This window comes from Typopeltis vanoorti, chromosome 3 (assembly GCF_054136105.1).
Source record: "Typopeltis vanoorti isolate ZY-2024b chromosome 3, IOZ_Tvanoo_1.0, whole genome shotgun sequence".
Lineage (NCBI taxonomy): Eukaryota > Metazoa > Arthropoda > Arachnida > Uropygi > Thelyphonidae > Typopeltis > Typopeltis vanoorti.
Window position 1 is genome coordinate 156193854 of NC_143551.1, and position 24814 is coordinate 156218667.

Here is a 24814-nt window from a genome sequence, read left to right on the forward strand (position 1 = left end):
ATTTAGGCTTATGCCTAAATGTATGTTCTCGTGCAGAAATTATTCAACATTTGCTTCCTCAGTACAAGGTCACCGGAAAAAAGACCTAGGTTCAATTCTAGTCGCCGACTATAGGAACTTTTTCTAACCCTTTCTTCGACTGGTTTCCAAGTTAGTCGATCTCTGGCACGGGAAAGCGGGTTTTTTCTCTCGGAAACTCAGGTTTTTCGTCCTATAAACTCAATAAAATAGACCTTAGAACGCACACCATTACAAACAATAATATATCGTGTTAAGATTCGAGACCACGAGATGGCGGGGTTATCAACTTATGGTTGATAACTGCAAATAATCAGCATACGAGGTGGTCTGGAAAGTTTTGATAAACACTTTGAACAAAAATGATATTAAAGCAACTGATATATCACAAGAAAGAAACATACAAAGATATTAGAATATAAAAGTTACCTTCATAACTCTGCTACCAGTATGTTCTTTCTTGTGATTATCAGTTGCTCTAATATCATTTTTCTAGGTGTTTATCAGAACTTTTCAAACCCCCCCCCCCTCATATGTGCTATCATTCGGTATGCAGTATACCGAATGATAGCTCATATGATCAAGAGAGCACCACTTGATCTTCATGTAAACGTCCACTAACATATATAAATATATAAAAACAATGATTCTTCCATCAGTTGCCCATTCATCAAAAGAGATTCTTCCCCTCTCCTCTCCCGCTGCACATTATTTCTGAATATACTGATTTCTAAGCTAAAACGTTAAAAATATTTTGTTTCAGTAAATGGCGAGGTACGACCAGGTCAGTTACTGGCAATCATGGGAGGAAGTGGTGCTGGAAAAACTACTCTGATGAATGTCCTTACAGGAAGAAATCTCCGATTAGTGTCAGTAACCGGCTGTGTGCAGGTAAATGGCCAGAAAAGAAATTCCTCTTTTGTACGTCTGATGGCGTATGTCCAGCAGGATGACCTCTTCATTGGAACACTTACTGTTAAAGAGCACTTAATATTTCAGGTCAGTACACGTTGCAGACACCAAATATTCACCCCAGTTTTTTAATTGACATAATTAAATAATCAGATTTAAAGAGAGCGAGAGAAAGATAGATAGAGAGAGAGAGAGAGAGAGAGAGAGAGAAAAGGATTGATATTGATAATCAGTCTAACTTATTATAAAAGTTGAGATATTTGAAAAGTAGGTTGTTTCAGGCATAATGTTTTAAAGATAATCGCAGTTTAAAGGTATTCGCACCGTATTTAACTTATTTTAATACAATTTTCTTGTTCCTCTGAGTCTGTCTGTCTAAAGAGAAGTTTCTGAAAAAACCGAATTTCTGTGCCGTAACTGCATATGATTTGCGCTCAGCTTATCTATGAATAAACAATAGCGAATATATCTCGAGAAAAAACCTTAGATCCCTGATGAAACGTTCCCCAAATGTTCCATCGGATTAGAACAATCCTCGAACTGAAACACTGTTCGCAACAGACATTAATAACAACGACGCATTCAAATCACTGAGAAGATCCTAGATGTTTACCTGTCTTTTACTGTAAACGATTACGTTTATTACATTATTACAATCAGTAGCAGCAAATGCCAAAGACGGAAGGGATCCTTGCCTTCATGAGATCAGAGTAAAATCAAGCAAAATACTATTGTGCGCTTTCATATAATTAACAAACTTTTTTTATTTATAATACAAATTAAATATCTGAAATAAATAACTTAATAAAAATCGAAGTTTTTAAGTAAACGAGAAGCATTTTTTTTTAAAAGGCCTGAAAGTCTTACCTTAAATTTCAGTTGTCGCTCCCAAGTTTCAGTACCGATCGCCACTGATTACGTAACTGCGATACCACCTTTAAGAGATAAAATGAACTGCTAGTTTAGTAGCAAATAAATTCTAACATATTTCTGCAGTGTATTTAATTACTTTCAGGCTCTTCTGAAAATGGATAAACGTTTGTCTCGTAGCCAGAGAATGAACAGGATCGAGGAAGTTCTCCAAGAGGTATTTTTATATTTGATGAGTGTAATTAAGGACATGAATGTAGTTAATAAGTACCAATAGAGTAATTCTATCACATTAAAACAAACGAAATTATTTAAACTCCGATTTAACTTGTTTTATATAATGACATAAAAGTAATAAACAATAGTTAAGAAGTAATAAACAACAGCCTTAAAACTAATAAATATGTTCATAGAATTATTGCATTATTGGCTTCTTCTATTTGCTCTCATATTTTTATTCTGGTTAAACAAAAATTTTTGTAATATTTAATAGCCAAGTATATTGAAAGAAAGAGGTAAAAAGGCTTTTGACTGTGCAATTTCATAAGCGTAACGGATTATATTTTCTAATTATTGATTTGATGCGCATCACTAATGCGGTCCTAGTTGGTCGAGAAGTAGCGTATCCGCTCTGCACCCCAACTGCAGATTTGAATCGCACCATGGGCATAGATGTTTATTTAGCTAATGTCTTTAGGTGAGAGATGAATTTTTATCATCTGTGTAAGACCAATGCCATATTTATTGGAGGCATGAAGTGGCTTCAAAAAAGTAACTCGTTTGATTTTAGATTAACGTTTCCGAATTATCTGACCCTTATCAGGCCTATGGTACTAATGTGCGATAGATTTATTATCTTTAGTAGGAGGAATTCACATTAAAAAAGTTAGTGGAAATATGTCATTAGAAATATTTCTAGTTTTCTGTTCCCCTAACTACACTTCATTTAGTTTCATATTTATGGCTATTTCCTTGTAATATTTCTTATTTCTCTGATTTGCGTTTTTGTAGTATTGCAAAACTGAATAACCGATTAGAAATGTTTTGTTTTGCTATCCGAATATTCACATATAGTGTGGAACTATTATCATACGGAATGTTTCTGTCGATATAACCTTCTGTAGTGAAGTGAATGATGATGCCTTTTGGTTCGAATCTGTCTAGCACATCATTTAATGGAGGCCTTTTTAACTACCTCCTTCTTTTCTTCCTCCACAAAAAAAAGCGGAAAACAGATAGAGAACACACCTATTGACAGACATAGACATAGTAGGCTACAGAAACAGGATCTCCATGACAAAAATCGGCTTCAGATCAGCTTTAGAAGAATCACCTTACTATTCAATAACAAATTATTGGATTTAATGCATAAAGAAAGGTATTTCATAAACAATTTCTTTCCCTTTTAAATAAAAAATACATTAGTGATACTTAATTATGCATGTTGGAGTTTGCTACTAGAGGCATTTTTTTTTACTAAATACGTATCAACATTATCTTGACGTAACGAAATATTATATTTTTTATTATTGATTTGATGCGCATCACTAATACGGTCCTAGTTGATCGAGAAGTGGCTCAAAATTTCTTGTTATTGACTATATATATTATCCTTGCCACTTGAAGTCAAGACCAAACTCAACTAAGTAGAGTGGGTAGAGTTACATATTCTCTTATTTATCCGTTTTTATTTAAATCATTTTAATTGAAAAGCACATTTTATCAAACCTTCAATATCTGTAGTGTGTTGAAATACTTCAATATAAGTCAGGTGAAATCAAATTACGTTAGGGGAACTAACCAGAAACTTCGGGACAGGGATAAATTGATAGGTACCCTCATTTTTGTATCTTTACTGATATTTTGAAGTAAAATGTATAAATATTTATTAAGGGAATGTCCTGACCTGATAACCACCCCATTTTCTATACATGTGGTGTATTGCAAATTTTAATTAAATACATATACGTTGTGTTTGATTGATTTTATAGATTGGATTAAAGAAATGTGAAAACACGATGATTGGAGTTCCTGGACGGGTGAAGGGGATTTCCGGTGGCGAAATGAAGAGACTAGCTTTCGCATCAGAGGTAAGGAATATTTTATTCCTTCAAATCAGAGTCAAGTTATACTGAAGAGAATTATATCAAAAGAGTATCATTGCTGATTCATTGTTCTGACAACTAAGTATGACAAGAAATATAATACTCAGAACTAATTTATTAAAATACAAAATAAATAAACTTTAAAGATATTTTGGAATAGGGTTATTTAGACATTTACAAAAGACAAAATCTTTTTTAAGGTTTGATACTGTAAGCGTCTGTGGCCTTCTGCGGACGTTAATATTCATTTCAGCAAACCGTCAGTGAAACTCAATCAGTTCAATGCAAATTCGGTTTCATTGTAAGTTGTTTTTGGTACTGAGACAATAAACGAGATAAAATAACGAAATTGCGAAGTTTCCATGGGTAACATCGCTTCTACCGACATTCTCAGACATTTTCTTTTAAGAATAGAAAAACTCCTTAAAAACAGAATTTTATTTCATTATTTAAATTAAGGGAATATTAAATCCCACATAGTTTTAAAACCGAATAAGAAACTCAAAGATTGGAATCAGAGAGTTTCTTGCCGAATATAGTAAACTATAAAGTATCGGCGACCACTGGAGTGAGCAAATGCAAGTGACCCTAGCACGTAGTGCAATACCGGAAGACTCGCAGCAAAGTCGGTAAATTCTGATCGCTATTCTTAGGTATTTTCCATAATGTAAAAACATATTTCCTAGGAAATGTATGCTTTGGGATTATGCTGTTATTACATTATGGTAGGGAGGTCACTACCCAGACCGGCTCACGCCAGTGGTCGCCGATACTTTATAGTTTACTATATTTGGCATGAAACTCTCTGATTCCAAACTTTGAGTTTCTTATTCGGTTTTAAAACTATGTGGGATTTAATATCCCCTTAATTTAAATAATGTTTTCATTGCCGAAATGAAGTTTATTAGCTCTTTATACTTAAATAATTTTATTTCATTTTTTTTTAGAATTTATAAATAACATAAGTTCTTGTTAAAATTAAGATGTTTCCAGATAAAATTCTGCTTTTCTCTATGTAATATGAAAATAATAACGCAAAATCGGAATATGTCATAAGGGACATATGATTAACTAAGTACGAGAGACTCAATACTGCTGTCAACCAAAGAGAAAGGGAAAAGCAGACAAAATTTTTGCATATAAAATTCTAAAAACGATAATATATGTTATAAGAAGCAGAGGCCGCACTCGAAGAGAACCAGAATTGTGCACACAAACTCATTCTAATCCTTTAAGTGTTGGCAACGTGTTCACACTCCTTCGACTTTAGTGAAACGTCAACAACGCGCCTAGCGAGTTACATGAATTGCACTTAACACCCAATACACAAACGCATTTTTAAGCGCTCACTACTTTTCAAAAAAAAAAAAAAAATCTTTCTTGCTCCTGTGTTTAAAAGATCTTTATGCAACTTTAAACGATGGCATCGGTGCATCTATCAAAATAAGTATCTCTTAACCTTATTCGCTTAACTTTTAAGTTCAAGTTCTAGTCGTTGTTTACTAACACATCCCGATTGTTTAACATAAAACTTCTGAATGCGATAAGCGAATAAGGTTAAGAGATACTTATTTTGATAGAGGCACCAATGCCATCGTTTAAAGTTGCATAAAGATCTTTTAAACATAGGAGCAAGAAAGATTTGTTTGTTTGTTTGTTTTTAAAAATAGTGAGCGCTTAAAAATGCATTTGTGTATTGGGTGTTAAATGCAATTCATGTAATTCGCTAGGGGCGTTGTTGACGTTTCAGTAAAGTCGAAGGTGCTGTGAACACGTTCCTAACACTTAATATTAACAAGAACTTATGTTATAAATAATATAAGTTCTTGTTAAAATTAAGATGTTTACGGATAAAATTCTGCTTTTCTCTATGTAATATGCAATCCTTTTATTAAAACATTACCCGTAAAAAATACATATATAATAGGGTTTACGCAATGGCTCTCAAACAGGTCTTGACTAATCCATCTCTAATGTTCTGCGATGAACCCACTTCTGGACTAGATTCGTTCATGGCTCAGAGTGTCGTTTCAGTTTTGAAAGACATGGCTGCTGCAGGAAGGACAATCATCTGCACAATTCATCAGCCATCCTCTGAAGTATTCGCAATGTTCGATCACATACTTTTTATGGCCGAGGGGAGAATAGCATTTTTGGGAAAGACTTCGTATGCCTTGTCTTTCTTCTCCAGGTAAGTGTGAATTTTCATCAAATACCTGATAAAATTTGAAGTTTGACCAAAATGAAGTTCCATGTCATTTCATCGGGTGCATTAAATGAAAAGAGAAATACAAAAAAAAAATTCATAAATAAATAAATAATATAATAAATAATATAATTAAATACTGTATATACATGAGTGTATACTCTCTTCATGCATATATATATATATATATATATAAATTTCTACAAGTGTGTATATATATATACACACTTGTAGAAATTTTTTACCTTGGGTATAATATACGTTAAAGATACCAACCTATTTTAAACCTGGTTTTTAATTCATTTCCCAAGTAAGCAAACAGACAAAGTCAAGTTTGCGCCTGCAAGTAGTGCAAATCAGGGTGACCCAGCACGTATTGAAAGTCTTAGGGAACTCGTGGTAATATATTATTATTATTATTATTATTATTATTATTATTATTATTATTATTATTATTATTATTATTATTATGAAAACCTCCATGGAGTCAGAGACTCAGCGTGGGAGGTCCACTGTTATACACAGATTTTATCATACCGCTTTAAATATATTTACTGTCTCTGCACTCACCACACTCTCGGGCAATGCATTCCAATCATGCAAATCACCTCCTCACTCCCTTGCTCACACCCTCATTATACAGCTTCCAGGGATGACTTCTTGTTCTCCTGCTATCCTCGCCCATTCTGTGCAAAACCTCCCCGACATTAATTCAGTAATAACCTCTTAACAGCTTATGTATCGATCATATCCCCTCTCCTCCCTCTATCCACCAATTTCTGCAAATTGCATTTTATTAACTTATCTTCGTACTCAATATTCCAGAGACCAGAAACCACCTTAGTCTATCGTCTCTGAACTTCTTCCAACACATCTGCATCTTTTTGAAAAGTGACCAAATCTGTGCATAATAATCCATATGTGGATCAAAGCCTTGTACAAAGGAACCATAACATCCTTACTTCTACAAGTCATTGCCCTCTGCATCATTCCCATTATCCTCTGTGTTGTCCACACAATTTTTGTAACATATCCCCGAAATTTTAGGTCCTTGTCTACGATCACTCCCAAATCTCTCATCTCCTCTACCACTTCCAATATATATTACCACCGATTGTGTATTCTACATCCCATCTCTGCTTCCTAAATATCAAAATCTTATACTTTGCAACATTGAATTGACATCCCACTCATTTACCAATTCAGCCAGTGTATTCAAGTCTTCCTGCAAAGCTACAGCATCCGCTCTACTCCTGATATCTCTCCCCAACTTTGCATCATCTAAAAACAACTGCATATCATCATTCAGACTTCTCCAAATATCATTTTGATACAAATTAAATTCTACTTATTCAGACACAAGTGATTTTGAAAAAAAAAAGGTCACTCTCACCAGCTGGTGAGAGTGACCACGAGGTGATCACTTGCAGGTGACCAGCATTCGAGGACCTCTGTTAGAAGGGGATATATGTGAAATTATAAGACTGGTAATTACGAAAAGCTGAGGAAACAGCTTACGATAATAAATTGGAAAGAGGAACTGGATGGAAAGGATATCAATGCTGCTTGGGCCATACTCAAGAACTATTTGGTGAAGGCAATATCAGAGTGTATTCCAAAGGTTAAGAGGGTAAATAGAGTAGGTGTAAAATGGATGAATCAAGAGATAAGGTATGCAATCTGGAAGAAGAATGTATTATGAAAGAAACACAAAATGAGTATTTATAACAACCAGTTGTATGAGAAGTACAAAGAGCAGGCGAGGAAGGTGACTAGCTTGATAAGGGTAGCAAATATGTAGTATAAGCAGCAGTTAGCTAAAAAATCCTAAGGATTTTTTTCGATATGTGGCCAGTAGAAGAAAGAATGATTATGGTAGGATGGATTGATTGATGAAAACGGAGGAATGATAACCACTGCGGAGGATATAATTGAGATATTTAGTGAGCAATTTATAAAGGTATTTCATGCTTGTGAATGTGGCAACATGCAGAACTTGAAACCAGTGGGAAAGGAGGAGGAGGAACTGTTAGTAAGTGAACAGGAGGTATATGAGGAATTGAATAGACTTCAGGTAAATAAGGCTGTGGGATTTGATGCTATTTCACCACGTGTCTTGAGGGAAATATTCCAGAGAGTTAACAACAGCTTTTGCATATCTTTTCAATATGAATCTCTCATTGGGTCAAGTTCCAAAAGAGTGGAAAGAGGGTAAAATTGTTCCAATTCATAAGGGAAGTGATAAGAGTAAGGTTTTGATTTGAATTATAGACCAGTCTGTGTGTCTGGAGTTGTGGTCAAGTTATTAGAGAAGTTAATTAGGACTAAGATTCAGAATTGGGTTGACAACAGAAAAATACTCCTTGGCGACCAGAATGGATTTACTAAAGGAGATTGTGCTTTAGCAATCTGCTTACTTTTTATAATAAAGTGACAAATGCATTGAATAAGGGTGTTACATATACAGTGGTATATTTAGATTTTGCAAAGGCGTTTGATAAATTGCCACATGACAAGCTGGTAATTAAATTGGAACGAATGGGGCTGAACAGTAGATTAGTTCGCTGGAATGGAGATTGGCTGTCTAATAGGTATCAGCGAGTTGTCTATGGAGCAGCGATATCCCAGAAGAGGAAAGTTACTTGTGGTATACCTCAAGGGTCTTTTTTGGGTCCATTGCTGTTTAATTTGTATGTAAATGATATTTGGAGAGATCTGAATGGTGATATGCAGTTGTTTGCTGATGATGCAAAGTTGGGGAGAGCTATCAGGAGTAGAGCGGATGCTGTAGCTTTGCAAGAGGACTTGAATACACTGGATGAATTGGTAAATGAGTGGGGATTTTAATTCAATGTTTCAAAGTGTAAGGTTTTGAAATTTGGGAAGCAGAGATGGGATGTAAAGTACACAATCGGTGGAAATATCTTGGAAGAGGTAGAGGAGATGAGAGATCTGGGAGTGATTGTAGTCAATGACCTAAAATTTCGGGGACATATTACTAAAATTGTGAAGACAACACAGCGGATAATGGGAATGATGCGGAGGACAATGACTTGTAGAAGTAAGGATGTTATGGTTCCTTTGTATAATGTTTTGTTCAGGTCACATATGGATTACTGTGCACAGATCTGGTCACCTGGTTTTCAAAAAGATGACAGTGCGTTGGAAAACGTTCAGAGACGATAGACTAAAGTGGTTTCTGGTCTCAGGAATGTAGAGTATGAAGACAGATTGACAAAATGCAAGTTGCAGAAATTGGTGGATAGAAGGAGGAGGGGGGGGGATATTATTGAGACATATAAGCTGTTAAGAGGTTATTACCAGATTAATGTCCGGGAGGTTTTGCGAATGTGAAAGGATAGCAGGAGAACAAGAGGTCATCCCTGGAAGTGTATAATGAGGATGTGAGCAAGGGAGTGAAGAGCAGGTTTTTTTGCATGGAAAATGGTGAGAGATTGGAATGCATTGCCCGAGAGTTTGGTGAGTGCAGAGGCAGTGAATATATTTAAGGCGTGGTATGATAAACTCTGCGTATAACAGTGGACCTCCCATGATGAGTCTTTGACTCCATGGAGGTTTTTATTTTATTATTATTTTTTTATTGGTTGCAAAAATATTTATACATACAATAAACATCTTGTGTGACATTGCACCTTAAAATTTTACAGAGTTCAGCACTAATTTCTGCAATTCCTACATTGGATTTCAATTAAAATTTTTAATAATACTTTTTTGCCTTTATATTATGTATTAACAACACATGTTCTTCTAATATTAACAATGAAGATTATACAGAATTTTTTGTATAATTTTTTATTTTCTATTTTATTTTTATTTTTATTTTTTAAAGTTTGAGAAAGAGTGATTATACATACAAATTTCTTCATTTGCCTATAAGGATTACTTGTAGATGAGATGAGTAATATAATAATAATAATAATAATAATAATAATAATAATAATAATAATAATAATAATAATAATAATATGTTTTATTGATTGCTAAAATATTTATACATATAATAAACATCTTGTGTGACATTATAATTTTACAGAGTTCAGCACTAAGTGCTGCAATTCCTACATTGGATTCCAATCAACATTTTTAATAATACTTTTTTGCCTTTATATTATGTATTTACAACATATGTTTTTTTAATATTAACAATGAAGTTATACATAATTTTATATATTTTTTTTTTCAACGTTTGAGAAAGAGTGATTATACATACATTTTTCTGCATTTGCTTATAAGGATTACTTGTAGATAAGTGAGGCAAGTTAATCCCACCTACTTCGAAGCTTAGGTTAGCTTTTATGAAGAGAGTGGGATGTAGCCTTCACTATTTGTGTTGTTGCTACTGTTTATGTATGGGATGTAGGCATTGGATGCTAATGATTTGTGATGTGTATATTAGTGTTAATGGTTTCTTAACTTTGTTGGTATATTTTCCAGAGTTCGTTTTTTAATGTTCTGTAGTTATCTACGTGTTTTAACTTTCTTGGTAGGTTGTTGAATTGCGTGGGTATCTGATGTGAGCTCACAAAAGAACCGTATGAGTTGTTGAAGGGTGTGGGGATGTAGAGAGTTGTTGTAGGTCGTGTTATACGATATGTGTCTCTGTTGTTTCAATAGGTGATGTTGAAGTAATCCCTTGTTAATGTCATATAGTGTTTGAGGTTTTTAATACTCAGAATTCTGTGTATCGCTATATGCTTGTCGGATATCGGTTGTTGCGTGTAAGGTGTCCAGATCACTGTTGACACGATTTTCCTGTGTAGTGTTTCTAATTTTGTTAGGTGGCTGTTTGATGTATTTGCATAGACTGTTATTCCGTATCTGAGTAGGGATCCGCAGATACCGTGATATAGGAGTTTTTTTATGTTGGGTGGAATAATGTCTTTAACTTGGAAGAGTTTTGCTGCAATGATCCGGAGTTTGGTGTGTAGGTATTCTATATGTTTTGTCCATTTAAGGTGGAAATCTATACAGAGACAGAGGTATTTTGCGTGTATTACAGGTTTGATTTCGGAACATTGGCAGGTATTTTTGTTGTTAATGCAGCGGTATGTGTGACAATGTATCGATAGTAATGCGGGGCGTATGATTCTTGGGTTGTGTATTATAAACATCTGTGTTTTGGTGCCGTTGATTAGAATTGCGTTTTGGTGGAAGTATGTTGTGATTTCGTTTAGGTCTTGTTGTGCTTTGCAGAGAGCTGTGTTAATGTCTGTGTGGATTGCTAGTAGTGCAGTGTCATCTTCGTATTGAAATATTTGACTTCTTATGGATATGTTATGAACATCGTTAATGTATATGTTGAATAGAGTGGGTGATAATATGGCACCTTGAGGTACACCGTGTTTTACTTGTATACCCCGACTGTGACATGTACCTATTTTTGTTAGTTGTGTTCTGTTTGAGAGGTAGTTCTTGAACCATGTATGCAGTGTTCCTCTTATACCTATTGAGTATAGTTTGGTGAGTAGTATGTCATGTTCAAGTGTGTCAAATGCTTTGGTTAGGTCCAGCAGTATAAGGACGGCGTACTTGTTTTTGTCGAGAGCTTTGTTTATTGTGTTGGCGATGTCTTCTAATAAAGTAATGGTGCATTTTGTTTTCTGAAAGCTGTATTGGTTTTGTGAGATGATGTTATACTTTGGTAAATAGTTCTGTAGTCTGGTGTGTGTTATTTTTTCTAGAATTTTTGAGATGACTGGTAGTTTAGCTATTGGTCTGTAGTTCTGAGTATCATTTCTTTTACCGTGTTTGTATATTGGCGTAATTACTGCAGTTTTTAGTTGTTGTGAAATAATGCCTGTGTCGAATATTATGTTCACTAGTTTCAAAAGTATTGGATTTATTTGTTCAAAGTGTGTTATAAGTTCTGTGAGTCTTATTTTGTCTATTCCTGGAGTGGTCTTTGGTTTTAGTTGTAGGATTGTTTCTTTCAGTTCCAGTTTTGTTATGGGTGGGAAATATATCGTTTGTTGTTGACTTTGTGTTGGTAGTTTTTTGTTGATCGTTGGTAGTTTGTCTTTTTTGAGTTGTGTGATGTTGTTTGTGAAAGCATGGTTGAATGAGTCTGCTAGTTTGTGTCCTGACCGAAGCTTTTTTGCAATAAAATCTTGTGCTGAAGTTTTCTTTTTTCGGGTTACTAATTCGTTGAGTGTAGCCCATGTTTGCTTAATGTTGTCGTTATATTCCATAAATTTTTTTTTGCACTACGAATTTTTGTTGTCAGTTGATTTCTTGTGTTTTTGTATAAGGTTTGTAAATGTGTGTTACTGGGACTTTTTAAGTTTTTTCCATGGATTTTCTTTTACAGTAATAGTATTTAGTATGTCGTCATTTATCCATGGATCGTTGTCTGTTTGTCGCCTCGTTTGTGTAGGTTTTGTTGCTTTTTTGTATATTTCTGTGAACTTTAGTTGAAAATTCTCGTATAATGTTACAGGATCGTTTATTTTAAGTAGGGAATTCCAGTCTGTATTTTTTGCTTGGTTGTTGACAATGCTCTTTAGTATGATCGAGTTCTTTCGACTTTATCGGTGGGAGGGAGGGGGGGGGAGGGATAGGAGACGTAATAAAACGAAGTTGAGACAAATTAGTGATCGGCAATTTTTACGTTAATTACTGATGATGTACATGTATGGATCATGCATTGATATGATCAATGCGTGGTCAAGAGTATTTATGTTAATATCTCCTATTAGGATGAGCCTGTGTGTTGTACGCGGTTCGATGCCGCTTAGCCATGTTTCTAACTCATGAAGAAAACTGAGTGGATTATTATCGGTGGTATAATAATAATAATAATAATAATAATAAAACATACCAAACATATTTGCTTGTTTATTACAAAATGAAAAGCGCCCTCTAAACTCAGATACCTTGGAAAACTTCGAAAATATCACAAAAATATGACTATATTAGATTTGCATAATGTTTCTATTGTTAATATAATAGCAAGCATTGTGTTATTATAATATGCATAATACGTATTATTATAATAAGATTAACAAGTATTATAATAATTATTCGCAACGAAAAATTGCACTCGAAAGGAGGTCCCCTTCCATCCTATTGTTTTTAATGATATGTCCCAATAAGGCAATAGAAGTTCCATGAAATTATTAGCGGCGCTGTTTCTTGGTTTGGATAATTATTTCAAGAAAGAAAAGTCGATAAATAATAAGAAAATGAAAAACAGTAAAAACAAAAACTGAAATTTTTTAAAAACATAGTTTGTCACAATTTTTGTTATTAGAATGGTACTTTATATTACGAATATGCTTCTGTATTTTCTTAAAGTTAGAAAATATTTTGTTTAGAAAGTTAATTTTTATTAAGTTAAAAACAATATATTTTGCCCACTCTGCAGCTACTCATCAGCTGACAAAACTACTCGACATGGAAGAGCTGGCGAGCGTCTGATTATAAAGACTGATTGGATATAGACAAAAAATAATATCTTTATGAAAGTGTTAATTTAATTAGTCAATAATTACTGCTTATAACTAAGACAAACATTATATTGCTTTAAAAGCAAAGCAGATTTTAAACAGAACTGATTGTTCTACTTCATATTTGCAGTCTCGGATACAACTGTCCTCCAAACTTTAATCCCGCAGACTTCTTTGTGCAGATTTTAGCCATAGTTCCAGGAAGAGAAACTGAGTGCAGACAAAAAGTTGGAGTAAGTACCATTTGACAATATTATTTCGGGAAAATTGTTTCCTAATTGGCATAAATATTACGATAGTATGGTACTAAGAAAGTTTTCATATTAACTGTAATATCACAGAAATAAACACGATATCTTTATTCAACCCATAACACTCCTGGAAATCTAATTCTATAAAGCCTAGATTGAGAAGTAGACCTTTTACATATGATCGAGTACAACTGGGATGAATGGTATTTCGATTACGCTAGAATAACTTCGCCCACGAGGTAATTTTCTGTCGAGTGTGATGTTTGTCCTGTTTACCGATTAAGGAAAAAGTAAAATTTCCGGGTAGAAAATCGTTTAAGACTAATTCCTCATCAGTTAAGAATTTCTTATAAAAGCTCTTTGATTTCTCCACAAGATTCACACGCTGGTTTTTCGAATCAAACAGTATTATCCTTGTCAACTGACCTAAGATGAACTTCCCTAGAAATATCATTTCGCTAAAAAGTTATATTTTCTTTTCATTTTAAACATAACAATAAATATACTGATAGAGTTTTCAATCACTAAATTTGAAAAATCCAAGTTATTTTTAAAAAATGAACACTGTTTAAAAATTAATCTACCGAGTAAAGCTTTTGAGAATCACACACACACACACACACACACACACACACACATGTTATAAACGTTAAAAAAACATTGCTTAGTATACCACTTACTCGATAACTGGCAAATAAAAATTATTGTGAATGATCTGACATAAGCTCAAAATATAAAACACTCATCCTTACTTTATATTTAGAAAAAGGTGTGCGTATATTATTGTAATTTAGACCAGCTGAATTTGGCTTTCAACAGATTAAACTGCTAATAATTGGCTATTTAAAATTATATTTTTAATTGGCTAACTTGGAGAATGGTATTCTTCCGATGCTCTACAAACAATGCTCATAGTGTATAGGTATGGGACATGGGAATAATATAAAAATCATAACTCCCGGTTATTTAGAAGTCTGAAATGTGGATAGTACTTTCTTTAGAATCAGAGTGTAATTTTGTAATTTGAAGTCAGTTATAGTCGTTAGAAAAAAATTGAGTAGCTAACAGCAGTGAGTATGGATTTCTAATGTCTTGTTTTGCTTTCTTTTATGTAACTAGAGTGAATGTATAGAAATTATCATCTTGATGTCTTGCATAATATTTTCATGGAAATATATATCTAAATTGTTTACTTGTGCTTATAAACTGCCATGCTAATCCTTGGTATGCTTTTTATTTAATTTTGTTGGAAGTCTAATTCACTGGGATAGAGAGCTCATTTAGCATACAAAAAGCTGAATGAGCTATTTTCATGCTGCTCTGTTGATCTTTCGGGAGAAAATAACGTGTATGATACAACAGGTTAAGTTGAATAAAAGAAATGAAACCATTTTTTTTAAAAAAAGTGCATGCGCGAAACATTGATTCCTGAACAGAAGTTATGCTGAATTTCAGATTTGTTTTGCATCAAATGTGTCATGCCATCCCAAAAAGTCAACGTAAAGCGTACTTGTATATTGATGGACCAAAACATTAAAACTACCAGTGTAGTAACGTGTTGGACCTGATTTATCGGACATAACCGCTTGCACCCGTCTTGCATTGACTCCACTAGACCACGAAAGGTATTCTTGACCAACTAGACAGAATAACCTTCTGGAGGACAGCGAACAAGCGAGACTCTGGCGTGGATCGGGGGATGCTCCGTCCCACGTGTGCCAAAAGTTTGATAGAACGCAAATCAGGAGAATTAGGCCACCAGGGGATAGCACAGCAAATGCTTAGATATGCTCGTAGAACTATGCTTGCACAATACGAGCCTTGTGACTATGGGAGTCGTTTTGCGCAAAAAAGTCCAGATCCATTAGGACATATTGTCATCATGTAAGGCAATACCAGCTCTAAAACTACCCCCTTGGAAAAATTAGCGATTAAGGTGTGCTTAATAAGGATAATAGACATCAGTGATGTCAATGAGAACAATCCCTATTCCAGGTTACAATCACCACCATTTTTTCCTGTCATCGGTACCGTCTAGCTAGCCGAAAACCAGCTAGGTAGTCATGTTTCTCAAAAAATTGGTGTGTCACGTCATCTATTTTGAATAGAGCTTTATTTTTGGAAGCTACCCTATTAAGTTATGAACAAAACTTTATTATGAAGGCATGCAGCTCGTAACTGTGAAAAATACTATTAGATTATTTATGTTGTAGAAATAAGAATCTGTGTAATTGATTACCTGAAGTTAATTTATTGTGACTATAAATATGCGGAAGTTTTGTTAAATTTCGAAATGTGTAAAGAGTATTCAACGATCAAATAATTACTAATTTTATTTTTCAGCTGTATGATTTTAATTAGAAATTAAATATTAGTTTCTTAACTATATTTAACTATTCTATACTGTTATGAAAATATAATGTAAAGTTCTCTAACAGTGCCTGTCGGAGGCTATCATCCTAGTTAAGTGTTTATCAAATTCTTAGTTATTCCAATTTAGGCAGTACTAAACTATCAGACCCGCGTTTTGAACCAGGTAGTTTTCATTTCATCTTGAATCGACTGAGTTCGCTGATCATTAAGATTTTCAGATGCTGGCGGGAAAAAAAAGTGTAGCACAAAGCAAATTTGTTTGATTAGATATATTTAACTAATTTTATTATTTATTCTACGCAGAGAAAATAAATGTAAAATTAAAAATAAAATAATTGCCTGTTATTATTTTATTTTTAATTTTAAAAATAAAATAATTGCCTGTTATTATTTTATTTTTAATTTTATAAGTTTAATACGTTGTCTAATTTTTTAAAGTTTTATAAGTTTTATATGCTTTCTATATTTTTTAAAAGTTTTATAAATTTTATAAGTTTTGATGTATTATGCGCATCAAAGAACTACTGTGTTTCTTTGAGTTTTTTATTTCTCTAAACTCTTCCGAACTCTAAAAACTAATCTAAGGCAGCATTCTTCCCTGATCAAATTCAAGAATGATAAGTAATTAAATCAGTTTTGAAATAATTTACTTAGCATTAAAATTTTTAATTTCATAAGGAAATGTGCTCGTAAGCGTCTTGATATTTTCTAGCTTTAAATAAACAAAGCGCTCTTGGCTAAATTAATTAATAACAAAAAATATCTATCGTCCACAAGCATGTATCGCTAAGTGGAAGATCCCTATTCCCCAGATTTCATCGACTTCTCCTAAACATCATTAGAAAGAACTACCTGATCAATGATAAAGAAATCAAAATAAATGTTTCAGTTATAATACATTGAAATTATGTCATACCAAAACTTTCGTTCACGTTGAACCATTCGAGAAGATTATGTTTAAAAATCAATAAAAATCAATCAATAAATAAATAACCCATGCGAATATTCTCATGATTAACAGTAACTTGTTGGAAATCGGATGATATCTAGCTCCCATCTTTGATATCGCCTAAAAATTAATGAGATTTCTAATTTCGCATTACAGAAGAAAGTGCGCAATTACTTCCGCCATTCGTGGCTCCTAATTCTAAGTGGTATCATTTTGCGAAATCAGTTAATTTCTACAGTTATTTTTTTCTCTCCCAAAAACTGAGTCTGAAGTATAAAAAAAATCCTATACCAGTTCCGTTGACTAACTCAGGAACTAGCTTAATAAAGGCCTAAAAACAGTTCATCTCTTCGGACCAGAATAGAAACTATAAATTTTTTTGCTCCGATTATAGCATATGAGCATGATATGATAGTTCTTGGTGGCTCGTAATATGCCGATCTACTATATCATGAATATCGATACGAGACTTCTCAGGCAACTCAAAATCGTAAAATGAAACATAATTGACAGTTACGCAATTCTAAGACGGTAGATAAAAATCAACAAATGAAAGCTATTGAACTAAATGTGACTGCAAATGATCAGTACTTTCAGCTTTCTCAAAATCCAAAACACCGTGATGAACTAAGATGTGTTATTTGTATTTCTTTTTCACAGGCAATCTGCGATGAATTCAGCAAATCAGAATATGGCAGTGGATTTCAAAAAGCGAAATTTATAAATGACGATAGCATCGCTATGGTAAGAAAACATAACGTACTTTTGTTTTATTGTTGCAACTTTCTGTTTTCACGATTAAAAAGTATCAAAACACGAAGGAGGGTAACTTTTAATTCTTTGCATTGCTTCGCAGAAAAACAGCCTGATTGTTATGTGACACTGTATTAACATTTATTAGGTAACATCAATATTTGCTAGCTGCCAAATAGGTTAAAGAAAAGGTTCACGGTAAAGAAAAGGGCACTAAGGATTTTTTGTATTTTTATTCATTTTACTTATATTTTTGTAATTTTTATTTAATTTTTTACATAACCCGGAATTCAAGAGACGAAACATGGAACTTTTCAACCCCCTTCAAGCCTACAATAAGTGCTGCGGTGGTCTCACACCGAATCTCCCATTTAATTTACTTCAGTTGCAGCACAATCTTCCAAAGGTGCCTGCATTTTGACCTCTTTTTGTTTGTTTTTGTTTGTTTTATTAGAGATAAATACCCCTGTTTAGTTTTCCGGAGATATAGCGTTGTCCAATACTAGAAACAGAACCTTCAGTAGGTTATAATTATAAGACTGATCATATTCCCCTTTTTTCGAGTTTAATATGCCATTTTTTAGTTGTATTATGCTTAAAAGACTTTTTTTAGGTTAGGTTTTAATTTTTTTTTTTATATATATAATTTAGAAGAATAAAATTATATGATCAGTGCATGAGTTGCAGTAAAAATGCATATTTTATACAAAATATGAATAACTCATGCTTCTTTTGAAGGAGTTTATAATAAAATGAAATAAACTTTAAATCTCTTTCTTCACGGATTTGTTTTACATATTTCAGGTTAAAGAAATACAGCAAGCCCGTTCAGTGTAAGTATTCTCACCAATATTGACTATTAAGTTTTAATCCATAGAACTTTGAGAATGATCACAAACATTTCTTTCACTGTAACTAATGAAAATAATTCACATAGTTTTAATGTGTGATTTATATATTTTGAAATACGTGATTTAGAAGAAAAGTACCAGATTAGAGTTTGAAAAATAATAATAATATTCATCATTTTTCTTTTAAGTTGTGAAATTGGATTAACTTTAAGCACGACTTGAACATTGACAGGTATAAAGCTTCATGGTGTACCCAGATGAGAACATTACTCTGGAGATCGTTTCTTAGCACAAGAAGGGAGCCTCTTTTGACTACTGTACGGCTGTCTCAGACTGTGGTGTGTATATTTAAAAAGTAAGATGGGGTTTGTGTTTAAAATTTTGCGGGAAAACAGGAAACAAAAAAAAAAGAAAATTAAGCATGTAATTCTAGGATTAACGAGAACTCATCAAAGAGATTATTAAAATCATAGCGGCAACTCCAAACAACCGCGTACTTTACAGTCTCTAGTCATTCATTACAATTACTAGTAGTGTCATATTTCCATCTACTAACCATAATAACAGCACTAAATTATGAAAATTAATGTTAGTAAAGTAGCTACATTTAAATTGGAGAAGACTTCCTGGATTTTCAGTATTTGGCTCGGTTTGTATATCGAGTAATACATTGCTTGAATATTAAAAAAATATGTTAACAAAGGTTTTTGATGGGCCTACCTTTACGAATATCGGACACAAAGTAATACTTCACACAAATACATAATTTAGAAGCAATCGCTGTACTTCCAGTTCATAATCTTCCAATGATGGTGCATAAAATCATAGCATACACATAAAAGAAACACAAGGAATATCGCAACTCGATATTATAAATCAGAAAATAAAATATATTCATATTAGCGAGAGCGGGAAAATTATATATACGAGGGTGGTCTGAAAATTTCTCGGTCTCGACCATAGATGGCAACACTATCGGCAAGATTTTTGTTTCTAAGCTGGTACATCTGCCTTAAGCATCCATGTGAAATTCTATCAATTAGTTTGTTTTATACAGCTCTCTAAAGCAAACGTGTTGTCTGCATCCCTTGAAATAGATAAAATTGAGTATTGTGCGGTTATAAAATGTTTTGTAAACGAAGGTTTAGCGACAAAAGAAATTCATTCGAAGTTCATAAAAGTTTATGGGCACTCTTCTCCTTCGTTTTCGACAATTAAGAAATGGGCTGACGAGTTCAAACGTGGCCGTACCAGCCTTGAAGATGATCCACGTGAAGGATGTCCAAAAAGTATAACAACACCAGAAATCATTGATCAAGTACATGATATGGTATTGGATGACCGGCGAGTCAGTGCGTGAAACTGCTGAGACTATAGGCATTTCAAAAGAACATGTAGAAGATATTTTGCATGAAGAACTGCAAATGTAAAAGCTTTGTGTAAGATGGGTGTCGCGCTGCTCGCAGCAGATCAAAAACGCACTCGCATGAAAATCTCTGAACAGTGCTTGGAGCGTCTTAACAAGAATAACACTGACTTTATGCGTCGATTTATTTCAATGGATGAGACTTGGATTCACCATTACACACCAGAATCCAAACAGCAGTTAAAAGAGTGGACAGAAGCCGGTTGTTCAGTCCCAAAGAAGACAAAGTCGGTTCCATCAGCAGGAAAGGGCATGGCATCGGTGTTTTGGGATGCTAAAGGCATTTTGTTTATTAATTATCTTGAAAAGTGTAAAACAATAACCGGGGAACATTATTCCAATTTTTTGACCAGACTAGACTAAAAAATTCGTGAGAAAAGACCCGGTTTGCAGAATAAAAAAATCGTCTTTCATCAGGACAATGCACCTAATTTCACTTATTCCTCAAATTTGGCTCCCTGTGACTTCTGTCTTTTCCCAAAACTAAAACTCTTCCTCGCTGTTAGCGTTTTTGTTCGAATCAAGAGTTGATTGCAGCTGTAGAGGGGTATTTTACAGATCTTACTAAGAACCACTACAGGAACGGGATAATGGCGCTAGAGCATCGCTGGAATAAATGTATTAGTCTTAAGCGAGATCATGATGAAAAATAAAACTAATTTTGAATTTATAAATTCGTATTTTCATTGTTAGGCCGAGAATGTTTCAGACCCACCCTCATATATGTATATAATTTTCTCAAAAAATCAGTATACTGAAATAATGATTTATTTATTTATTTATTTATTTATTTGCTGTTGTTGTTTTAACTATGTTACAGTAATATTCACTTTTTATTGTAGGTTACTAACATATAGGTAACAAACAACAGTAGAAAAATTAATTACAAAAAAACAAAACAAAACAATAACGGATGGCTTTTCATCAATAAAATCTGATTTCATCACCCTCATAATCAATTTATTTGCCACTTTCTAATAATTTAACTCCACAATAGTCATATGTTAAAGAAATAATTTCAAACATTTGGATTTTCATGGAACTAACCCGTTTTGTGGAATTTTAATTATCCTGTTCAAAATCAGTATATTTTCTTTACACATATTCAAGAAATCATCAATTTTAGTTACATTCTCTTGCATGTATTTCGTAATTTTTTTTCAATAAATGTATTATTAACAAATGACAATATTTTTTATGTTTACTAAGAAAAATCTTAATATTGTTATATTTCCTTAGATAGTGGCATTGATATTGGCTGCAGTCTACTGGCAACAAAATCTGACTCAAGAAGGTGTGATGAATTTGAATGGCTGCCTTTTCATTCTTCTTAATAACATGTCCTTTCAGAATATGTTCGCAGTCATGAATGTAAGTACCTTTGAATTTCTACATTCCTTATGCAAATTACACGCATAAAAGGTTGGCGACAATCATCATTATTTTTCCAATTCTTGATTAGAGAATTACAACCACGAAAGGATTTTAACAGTCTAGAGGAGGATTGGAACTCTACACTCGAAACCAAATGTAGTATTTTTCGAGCAACTTCAGGTTTTCAGTAAGAGGGCTGCTGGTCTAACACTCGGCACAAAAAATCTTCTGCAACCCAAACTAATAAAAAATAGCATGTATCATCATTGCCAACTTTTTTCTTTTCCAGAATAATAGCCTAGCAAGGTATGCAACTATAAATCTGTATAGTGAAACCAGAATGTTTAAATCTTTTAGGAATGTACCTTAAAATATAAGATTTATAAGCTGATTTTGAGATAAATTTTCGAAACTAATTATTTTATCTTATTTTTCAATTTCACTAAATTTGCTCTCATCTGTATAACGCAAAGCTATTCATTTGTTTGGTTTGCAAGTATTTTTAATAGAGTAACATCTTTTTATTGAGAGTGAACGTTGGGAATTCCCAGCAACAAATGTCCACCCATAGAAAGAACTGATGAAAATGCGATACTGATCAAGGATATTTGCACACGAAAGCAAAAGCATCTGCAATTTGGCTGACTAGTTGGAATCTAATTTGGATCGGGTCAAATTTTGACGATTGATATTATCGATAACATCATCACGTCTCTTTAATGCCTTCTAGTAGAGCCTGGTTTTGCCAAATCCACAAAAGTCTGCTGTTTGGCTTATATATATATACTCTGAACTAACTTAGAAATATCGATGACATTTCTGTCGCATGTGAAATCAATGCAAGTTGATTTCAATATACTATACTTTCTCTCCATGCACTTAATGAATCTTTTGGTTCCATCAGATTCATACATGAAAAGTCAGCTATTTTCAACTGAATTATGACCAGAGTTATAGAGTTTTCCTATCTATACAGGAACACTTATCCTCTTCTAAATCGCCATTGCCGAATCTATTTATTCTCTGGAGAAATCAGATACAGTATCTCTATTTCTTAGCAAGTAACTATATAAAATAATGTTCATATTTAGGTGATATGTTATTAATAATCCGATATCCGAATAACCTTGAGTGAATTCCTTCACAGTGGAGCTCAGTGGAAGTGGCGCTTGCGTCCTCTGTGCTTGGTGGCTCGAAGTCAGACTTAAGTTCGAGTCTAGTCGCCGACTGGAGGAATTTTTTCTAAGCCTTTCTTCGACCGATTCCCAAGTTAGTTCGATCTCTGGCACGAGAAAGCGGGTGTTTCCTCCCGGAAACTCGGGTTTTTCATCCTGTAAACTCAAGAAAATCTACCATAGTACCCACATTATTTCAGACAGTAACATATCTTGTTAGGGTTAGATACCAAGAGATGGCAGCACTTGTTTGCCAGCCTCTTCATCGGTGGCTGTTATAATTAGTGATAGGCATGCGTCTCAGTCTCGAAAAGCTAGATAGGGTATAAAGTCCTCGCCTACTCCCTATAAGGGAATAATAGGTGTTAGCTGATTTTTTTTTTTAGAATTCCTTCACAAATTTTAAACTCTGCGCATAATACTTTTCCAGTCGTATTTGTTACTATCTGCAGTATTTACTTTAATTCAGCAGTTTCTAAGTGATGCTTAAAAATAAATTTCATATTATCTCATCACCTTTTCTCGTTTCATATGATAGTCATATTTCTCCATGTAACACTTATCACACGCAATGGGACCTCCTGATAAATTCTGTTTCTTCCGAATTGACTACTTCCATTGTTTCCTTACTTTCCTACATGCTAATTAAAAAAGTCTCCTCTTAATAAATATTCAGCATTATGTTAAGAATCTGCTTTCGATCTGTATATACTCTAAACCAATCCTTCTTCCTATAGTAATTCAGAAAACATAGAAAATTTCATTCATATAATACGAAATCGATCAAAAATTACGAAGGTAAGAGCACTTGTTTCTTCTTGATTTAGTCATATTCAATCAATTAAATTTTCGTGGGGTTATAGCCCTGTGGAAATAGCATTTGCTTCCGTAGTGCTAGATGTCTCGAAGAATGACCGTTACATGTTCAACTGCAGTCGCGACCAGAGGGACTTTTTGTAGACTTTTTTCATCTGGCGGTTTTCCCTCAGCAAACTCATGTTTTTAACTCCGCAGCTAAAAAATCGACTGTACAGCTTAGACTATTTCAGATAAAATATACCTGTTAAAGTTTAGGGCCAATACATGGCGACACTTGTCTGTCATAATCTCTTCCCTGAACGCCTTTATTTATTGATGGTTTGCGTTCACTACAGTGATGACTGAAATCTTCTAACGCCTTTTATCCTGAATAGACAGCAGAGACCAACCGTCTACTGAAAATACGAGACGTTAGAGTAAGGTGATATCGTTTTCTTTTATTTTTAATTTTTATGTATCTTATATGCCGTTGAAAGTAATTTTTATTAATATGTAATAATTTTATTAAATAAATTTCGTTTTAATTTTAAAGCGAAATTGGAATAATAATTATATTATGATCTAAATTGCTATTACTTTTCTTCCGCATTCTGTTTCCTTAGCAAATGTTCGTGTTTAAATTAATAATTTTAACAGTGTTGTGTTAAAATCTGAACAAGGATTCTTCATTTTTACTATTCATCTTAAATTTAGCAAATTTCAAGAATCCCAGGCTATTGAAATTTAGTTTTGCAATTTATTTAATTATGATTGATTTCATTTTAATAGTATTCTCTGTTGTTGAATTACAGGCGTTTTGTTTAGAAATACCAATCTTTTTGAGGGAACATTTCAATGGGATGTACCGCACCGACACATATTTCTTATCAAAGACGCTGGCAGAGGTAATATATATATATATAACTACATATCTCCGTGATAATGAAAAAATTATGTAAAGACTAATGTAATTGAAAGAATGGAATGAGGAATAGGTTTTTTATATATATATATATATATATATATATATATATATATATATATATTACTTTTGAAGACTGATAAATGGTTTTTAGTAAAGTATTGAATCCATGAAGCAAACTTCAAATAAATACATTTTCACTAATTCTTTAAAATAAATATTCCATTCATTTATTTATTTTAATCTTAGTTTTTCTCTTACCAGTTAGTCATATTACGGGAAGGGGGGTCATTAATGCAAATTTTGCTCATTTGCACTCCCTCAAAATGCCACAAGAATGAAATTTACAAGTTCGAACGTCAAGA

General features: G+C 33.4%; 1 protein-coding gene and 1 long non-coding RNA gene across 3 annotated transcripts in view; one reads left to right on the forward strand and one right to left on the reverse strand.

The window, feature by feature from the left end:
• LOC150108688 (protein white-like) overlaps positions 1–24814 on the forward strand; it is a 46452-nt gene that overhangs the window by 11220 nt on the left and 10418 nt on the right. For both annotated transcript variants that reach the window (XM_090390921.1, XM_090390920.1), the window contains 10 exons: positions 782–1017; positions 1946–2017; positions 3792–3890; positions 5858–6096; positions 13708–13810; positions 17811–17894; positions 18708–18736; positions 18987–19092; positions 21420–21551; positions 24340–24432. In XM_090390921.1, the coding sequence (XP_090247047.1) occupies positions 782–1017; positions 1946–2017; positions 3792–3890; positions 5858–6096; positions 13708–13810; positions 17811–17894; positions 18708–18736; positions 18987–19092; positions 21420–21551; positions 24340–24432 (1193 nt within the window). The remainder of the gene's footprint in view (positions 1–781; positions 1018–1945; positions 2018–3791; positions 3891–5857; positions 6097–13707; positions 13811–17810; positions 17895–18707; positions 18737–18986; positions 19093–21419; positions 21552–24339; positions 24433–24814) is intronic.
• The window catches only part of LOC150108689 (uncharacterized), a 134540-nt gene continuing 115719 nt past the window's right edge, over positions 5994–24814 (reverse strand). Inside the window, exon 5 of the long non-coding RNA XR_016548140.1 lies at positions 5994–6121. This is a non-coding gene — a long non-coding RNA (uncharacterized LOC150108689). The remainder of the gene's footprint in view (positions 6122–24814) is intronic.